The sequence below is a fragment of the Crocuta crocuta genome, unplaced genomic scaffold, assembly GCF_008692635.1.
Source record: "Crocuta crocuta isolate KB4526 unplaced genomic scaffold, BGI_CrCroc_1.0 scaffold152, whole genome shotgun sequence".
Classification (NCBI taxonomy): Eukaryota; Metazoa; Chordata; class Mammalia; order Carnivora; family Hyaenidae; genus Crocuta; species Crocuta crocuta.
The window spans coordinates 5,839,446-5,847,397 of NW_027528798.1; the positions used below are offsets into that span (position 1 = coordinate 5,839,446).

Here is a 7,952-nt window from a genome sequence, read left to right on the forward strand (position 1 = left end):
AATTTCTCCCTCTTAAAAAAATAATAATAAAGTAAATAAATAAAAGTCTTAATTGACATTTGGCACCATATTCAGCCCAGGGCTGGCTGTGGACACAGAATTCAGAGATTAATTGTTCTTTCTCCATAGGGACAGTGGAATCCATGTGTCTTTTGGCAGTCAGTCCAGATGGGAATTGGCTAGCTGCATCAGGTACCAGTGCTGGAGTCCATGTGTACAACATAAAACATCTAAAGGTAAGCATAGGTTTTAGTAGTAGGAAACAGGAGGAAGTTAGCCGTGCAGTTAAAAGACTCAAGGCAAATTGGTATGACCTGGGAAAAGACCAGACCTTTTTTTTTTAACTAAGAATTTTCCCTGTTTTATTTGTTTGGAGCCCAAAATCATAATCTGCAACATTAAAGTCAATCAGTTGAACAGTGAAAACACTCTTGTACAAAATTTTGAAATCAAGGATTTGTGGATGATGAATTCACATCCAGGTTATTTCTATCTTATGGTGAGGAAAATTCTGATTTACCTGGATGAATAGTTGCAGATAGTAACACTTTCTTTTAACAGCTTGCCTCATAATCTCAAGGTATTTTTAAATGAAACAGAAGTTTGACAGAGGAATAACAGGAAAGTACTTTTCCATTAATCAGTAATGATCTTGTTGACAGTTCACACATTGAATTACTAATGATCCCTTACAGGTTTTCATCTTCATCATAAAAATCAGTTAAGAACTACCCACAACTTGCAGTAAGCATCAAAAGTTTATAGAATGATACCAAACTGCAACATTTAGTGTGATTTTGTCTATTAACTGCATAACTTAATCTTTATGACATTGTGGCATGGAGTGTGTACTGCTCTTTGAGCTTTGCTTGACACTGTGTAGTGGTGCACGTGTCTTGCAGCTGTACATAATGTCCATATCGAGGCATTAGTTTCCTTTAAAGTGTAGACAGATTCCTTGTTCAAAGATGTTTTTATGAGCAATTCATACAGATGAGAGAGAGCACCAAAACCTTTATTCTGAAGTTTTCTGCAAATGCTATCAGTTGTGGAAGTGTTATTTTTTTGTTTTTAATTTTAAACAACATTAAGGTTTATTGTTTGTGGGTACCGCCTAACGTTTGTGGGAATTTCCATAGAACTCTTGGAGTTCTAAGGAACGCTATTTAAAAACAAGTGACCTAGACCATCAAATCTTTCCTGAGAAAAGATATATAGGGTTATCTTTTGTGTCTGTTAATTGTTCTCAGCTCCACTGCACGGTACCTGCCTATAACTTCCCTGTGACTGCTCTGGCTATCGCCCCCAATACCAACAACCTTGTCATTGCTCACTCTGACCAGCAGGTAAGAGATCCCAGAGCTTTCTAATTCCTTTCTGCTGAATAATAACTAAGAAGCTAAGATAATGACAATTTTGGAGGAGTTTTTATTTGAAAGTAGGTAGTTTTCTCCCGTATGAAGTAAAACTTCGTGTATAGTCTGGATGCATTATAGGCCAGTAATATCCTTTGGCTTGATGGGCACTTTGGAATGGTGAAGCAATGAGATTATAAAGAAGTACAGGAAGGAGGAGCAGTTTTTAAGTACTCATTTTACTGATTTTTTTTAGACTATAGATGACATAGACCCAGGGTGTAGGATGGAATAAGGTCCTAAGCGTTGAAATGACTAAAAGATCATGTATTTCACCTTCAGTTTTGAAATAATGAAATCAGGCCATAGTGAAGTCTGTTATCTAGAACAGACTTACCAAAATGAGTGCATAGCCTACTGCTTTTTTCCATACCAAATTGTAAGAAGATCTTTAAAATATCTGAGTTACGGGGTACCTTGGTGGCTCAGTCCGTTGAGCATCCAACTTCTGCTCAGGTCATGAACTCGTGGTTTGTGAGTTCAAGCCCCGTGTCAGGTTTTGTGCTGACAGCTCAGAACCTGGAGCCTACTTCAGATTTTCTCCCTCTCTCTGTTCCTCTCCTGCTTGCACTCTGTGTCTCTTTCTTTCAAAAATAAAGATTTAAAAAAAATTTTTAAATATTTGAGTTACAGAACACATTGTGAAATGATCAATACTTATATATCCTTATCCATAAAACAGGCATAATACCTTCCTCACTAAGCTATTGGAAAGATTAAGTATGATCTCATACATGCACATACGTGTGTGTTCTATTTAGAAAATGAAACCTCTCATTTCAGTTTTCTGGGTTTTTGTCCTTGACCAGAGTCTGAAAGATTAGTGAAGCCACATGCTTGTCTTTGTTACACATAATGTCCACCTGATCCCTTTTCCTGGCAGTGGTCCCTTAAGGGCTTCAGTTATTAAAGCTAGTGAGAAATTTTTTGTATCTGTTAGATTAGCAGAGATCAGTAAAGTCGATAATATATAGTGCTGGGAAGACATGTTGAGATATGTAAAAAAAAAAATCCACATAACCTTTGATTCAGAAGTTCCCATTCTAAAAGTTCTTCCTATAGATATAAACTTTGAGTTGTGCAAAAAGACATTGATACCGAGATCATCATTGCAGCCTTGTTTGCAGTAGTGAAAGATTGGAAATAAATTAAGTGCCCATTAAACAGATGAGATTAAGTAAATCACGGTACATCCAAAGAGTGAATGGCTGTTCTTTAAAGTGAATGTGTTCTTTCAGGGGGCAAGAGTGATATTCAGATATCACTCTTGATATTTAGACACTTTAAATATTTAAATTTAATATTTAAATTTAATATATTTAATTTAAATATTTAAATAGATATTTAGACACTTTAAAGTGAATGTGTTCTTTAAGGAGGCAAGAGTGATATTTAGATATAGTTATTGGTATCGACATGGGTCAGGCTCCATGATATAATGCTAAATGAAAAATGAAACATTCAGAATAGCGTATATTGTATGCATAAAATATCTGGAAAGATGTAAATAAGAAATAGGCTGCTTTTGAGGCAACTGGGTGTCTCAGTTAAGCGTCGGACTCTTGATTTCAGCTCAGATCATGATCTCTTGGTCTGAGCCCCACTGTGCCCTGTCAGTGCACATCCTGCTTGGGATTCTCTCTCCACCTCCCCTGCTTGCTCTTTTTCTCTCTCAAAATAAATAAACTTTAAACAGAACGAAATAGACTGTTCTTGGGGAAGAGAGATGTCAAGATGACAGGGTGACCTTTCACTATAAACCCTTCTTAATTTTTTTTAATTGTTTTTTTTTGTTTTTTTTTTTTAATTCATTTCTGAGAGAGAGCGTGAGCAGGGGAGGGTCAGAGAGAGAGGGAGACACAGAATCTGAAACAGGCTCCAGGCTCTGAGCTGTCAGCAGAGCCTGACACGGGGCTCGAACCCATGAACTGTGAGATCATGACCTGAGCCAAAGTCAGACACTCAACTGACTGAGCCACACAGGCGCCCCACATTATAAACCTTTCTGTGCTGTTTTAATTGTTTACTGTTCCATAGTTTACCTTAAAAATGTTTTACTTAAAAACAGTAGAAAGCATAAAGCTGAGTGTGATATATATAGTCAGGTCTTGTATAGATATTTTCTGTTTAGGAATGGGGGATACTCTCCCAGGTTTTCTGGGTACTAGCCTGCATTTCTTCTGTGTCATATCCTTCCTCAGGTATTTGAGTACAGCATCCCAGACAAACAGTATACAGAGTGGAGCCGGACCATCCAGAAGCAAGGGTTTCATTACCTTTGGCTCCAAAGGGATACTCCCATCACACACATCAGTTTTCATCCCAAGAGACCAATGCACATCCTTCTCCATGATGCCTATATGTTCTGCATCATTGACAAGTCATTGGTGAGTTCTTTACCACTACTACCTGTGCTCACACTGATTCTTCTGTACTTAGTAATTTTCAGAGTTCTAAAAGCAACAAGGACAATGAGTTAAGAGAGGGAAAAAATCAATAAAATTGTTCTGACATATTCTTTAGATGAGAGGAACTTTTGTTTTGCAGATTTCTTTATTTTCATTCCCAGGCCTTTGAGGCTCCCAGGGTAGGGAGAGGCCCTTATGTACTGGTTTTTGCTGATTTTGACCATTTCTCTGCTTTGCCTGTGAACATACAAACTTAAGTAGAAATGTGATTACGTCAGTATTCAGAAGATAACCCTCATGGGGAATACCATTGATTGGGCTGAATCACTTACACCTTTGTACCCTGGGGTGACTGAACAGCACAGTTTTATCAAAGGAGACACAGGCTGAGGTCTTGACCACTTTTGCCCCTTGCCTGAATATGCTGAAACACTGGAATCTTGAGGAGCTGGTCTTAATGTCTTGAAACCCAGCCAGGAAAATTCTTTTCTTCATGGCTATGATGTAGGTGGGATGTGAGCATTTTCAGTTCTAGTTTCCAGCCTCTGCTGGCTGCTATTTTGATTCACCCCAAATTTATATGTCTTCTCTGGGCAGATACTTAATAATTTCTAGGAGCACCATGAGCTGTGGCCATGCCTATAATGCACTTTAGGCTTAGGTTACCATTAACAGTGTTTTGGTGTATCTGTAAAGGTGGGGGTGGAAGGACCCCTGGGGAAAGCAGCAGATGCTCTCAAGGAGGTGTGCATGATGTGTCACTGGAACTCATCTCGTGGACCCTGTGTCCTCTGGGCGTGGGAAACAGAGCTGGCTGACAAGTGCCTTCTGCAGGATGAGTGATACAGGAAGGGCCTCTCCCACTCATTTGCCTCTTTGTAACTCAGCCCAGGGCTGTCCATATTTTTTTGTCAAGCATTGGTGATAAGTCCATCACTTCCTCATGCTGGGCAGAGCTATTTCCCAAGGAAGTCAGAGATGAAATATCACTTGCTTGGCCAGAGGCCATCTCTTGAGGTGTCAGTGACATCAGTGGGGGTGGTTGGTGTTTCGGTTTTGGCTTGGGGAGAAATTTAGTCACTTGGCCTGTCCGTGATCTGGTTGGGGGAAGAGTCTAGAAAGCAGAGCCTGAATGGGCTGAGCTCCTGCAGATGCCAGTTTGTTCCTGTCTCACAAAGTGTTACTGACAAGACTGGCCAGAAGCCCCATCTGGGCCGTTTGATCTTGCTGGAATAGAGTACCACGCTCTTTGCTTCATACTCCCACCCTTTACAGTATAGCTGGAAGAGTGGCTACAGCTTTCTTACTGAAGTAAGGAGAGCCAGGGAGATAGTAAATGTCTAATATGATGGTTAGAAGGTGGTGTTTGCCTGAAAAATCACTATAGTCCTTTGTTCTGTAGAAGCCCAATAAAAATAACAATTTAAACAGTATGTCTTTGTCTTTTTAGCCTCTTCCAAATGACAAAACCTTACTCTACAATCCTCTTCCTCCCACGAACGAATCAGATGTCATCAGGAGGCGTACCGCCCATGCCTTTAAAATGTCTAAGATATATAAGGTAAAACATCTTGCATTATATTCTAGACGGTTGCTTCTTTGTGATATTATCAAAATGTAATAAGCTCCACATTATACAGACAAGAGTGCCCTCATTTTATATGCAGAGTACCTGGTTTTGGGGAGACAGGTACCTTTCTGAGGATATCTGTTCCTTATGTTTGTATTTTCATTATCCTTGAGGTGATTAGAGGCATGCACATCATACTTCCCCAAAACGAAATACATAGGTAGTGAGAAATTATATTGGATTTTCAGTGGTGTTTTTGTGTTTAAAACTGGCCTTGAAAGATTACTTCTTTTTTTTTTAATGTGACTTCAAAGTGGAGAATGTTCCTCAAGATAAATTTCAGGCAAATGGAAGTCATTGAACTCATTGTGACTTTTCCTTTCTGGGCTAAGCTTTTCGTTGTATATGAAACAGATATTCATTGAACTTATGATACTACAGCTGCTTGTGCCAGCTCCAAAGTTCCATTTTCATGCTTCTCAGATTAGAGTTCCTTGGGTGTCCTGGAACATTTTCTCCAGGGTCTGCAAGAATTTTTTTTAAGAGGGACATCTGTAAATTATTTAAGTATGATTAATTTCTTGATTCATTTGTAACTTGCTGTTTGCCAAGAATCTAGGCTCCAAAGCCGTCAGTGTCTTGATTCCTAAGACATTATGGAACAGATGTTCTATACAGAAAAACATGAAAAATCTTGTTGAAATCTTTTATTTTTAGTGAATTCAGTTAAAAGTTCCCAACCTTGGGGTGCCTAGCTGGCACACTCAGAAGAGCATATATGACTCTTGATCTCGAGGCCGTGAGTCAGAACCGCACATTGGGTATAGAGATTACTTTTAAAAAATCAAAAATAAAAACATAAAGCCCCCAACTTTACCAACCATTTTGAGTCCTAAGGCAGGAAGGATTGTCAGAGATTTTGATTACTCCAGCCTTGAAAGAGGCTGACCTTTTATCTCTAGTTTGTTCAGGACTAGCCCTGGTGCCTAACTCCTGGTAGAGTCATTATCATCTCTCTACAGCCTCTGCTCTTCATGGATCTTTTGGATGAAAGAACACTGGTGGCAGTAGAACGGCCTCTGGATGACATCATCGCTCAGCTCCCACCACCCATCAAAAAGAAGAAATTTGGGACCTAGACTAGGGCACGATCTGTGTCCTTCCTCGAACTGTCTGCCCTGTTTGTTTTCACAAATCATGATAATAAAGCAAAGTTATTCTTTAGGACTAGTCATTATGAATGTTATCTTCCAAAATAATGGACAGTAATTTCCCTTCATTGACTCAAGTAAGTGGAAATTCCAAGGTACTTGTAGTTGGGATAATGTTCTAAGCAGCTACAACTTCGTCCAACTTTTTCACTGTCCTCTTTGTTCTTTAGACCACAATCTCAGAGCAAAAAAGATGGTTCTTATCTTCTCTTCCCTAACACATGCCTGAGGCTTCAGAGGGCTGATGACCTTCACTGTCTGCCAGCCTCCTGCCTACAGCCAGTGCAGAGGCGTGGGGACCTGCCCAGCATTGCCCTAGAGGGCAGGGGAGCTATGCTTGTTTGCTCAAGATAGCTTAACTAGCACTGGTGATAATCAGCCTTATGTTTCAAGGAAGAATTTTAACTGCAGTGCTCCATCTCAAAAACGGATGCCTTTGGCCTCTGGCAGTCAGCTGTTTATTTTATTTAAAGGGAAAAACAATCAGGGGTGCACCCGTCACTCAGTCAATTAAGCATCCTACTTCAGTTCAGGTCACGGTCTTGCAGTTTGTGGGTTTGAGCCCCACATTGGGCTGTCTGCTGTCAACACAGCCCACTTCGGATCCTCTGTCCTTCCCCACCACCTCACCCCCCTGCCCGTCTCCCACTCTCTCTTGCTCTCTCTCTTAAAAAAAAATAATAATAATAATGGAAAAAATCAGGCTTTGGGATACCAATTTCATTAACCATCTTTCACCTGATAAATATGCACATATATATGTATACATATATGTGTTATATACATAATAGAATATGCTGTATATTTTATGTATTATATATGTGTGTATATATATATAATATATATATTATGTGTCAGTTTCAAAGATTAAGGAAACACTGGGCAGGGATTTTTGTTGAGAGTAGACATGGAGGTTGGGACCCGAAAGCCTGCCATATATTTTACCTATTTTGTCTTCTACTGTTTTGACATTGTTATTATCATGGGTATTATCAACTGACTAGTTTTTTGTTTGTTTGTTTTTTTACAAATAGTTTATTGTCAAATTAGTTTCCACATAACACTCAGTGCTCATCCCCACAAGTGTCCTTCTCCATGCCCATCCCCCCCTCCCCCCACATCCATCTGACTAGTTTTAATGTAGTCTTTCAAACTAGAAAGTGAAGAACTCTAGTTAACCCGAACCAAGGAGATCGATTTCTTTCCCATCTCAGTGGATGTATTCTGTTGCATGCCTGTGGAAATCCAGTATGTGTGGTTTTTGTTTGTTTGGTTTTGGTATGGAGGGCTGTGGTACAGGCAGAGAAGGAGATGGATTCTGATGACATCATGAGTAAAATGCTGGTGA

General features: G+C 39.5%; 1 protein-coding gene across 5 annotated transcripts in view; it reads left to right on the forward strand.

The window, feature by feature from the left end:
• Window positions 1–6,617, forward strand: part of UTP4 (UTP4 small subunit processome component) — a 30,287-nt gene extending 23,670 nt beyond the window's left edge. For all 5 annotated transcript variants that reach the window (XM_077755664.1, XM_077755667.1, XM_077755663.1 and 2 more), the window contains exons 13-17: window positions 130–236; window positions 1,251–1,346; window positions 3,617–3,802; window positions 5,274–5,384; window positions 6,416–6,617. In XM_077755664.1, coding sequence (XP_077611790.1) covers window positions 130–236; window positions 1,251–1,346; window positions 3,617–3,802; window positions 5,274–5,384; window positions 6,416–6,532 — 617 coding nt within the window. In that variant the 3' untranslated portion in view covers window positions 6,533–6,617. The remainder of the gene's footprint in view (window positions 1–129; window positions 237–1,250; window positions 1,347–3,616; window positions 3,803–5,273; window positions 5,385–6,415) is intronic.
• The last annotated feature ends 1,335 nt before the right edge of the window (window positions 6,618–7,952 follow it).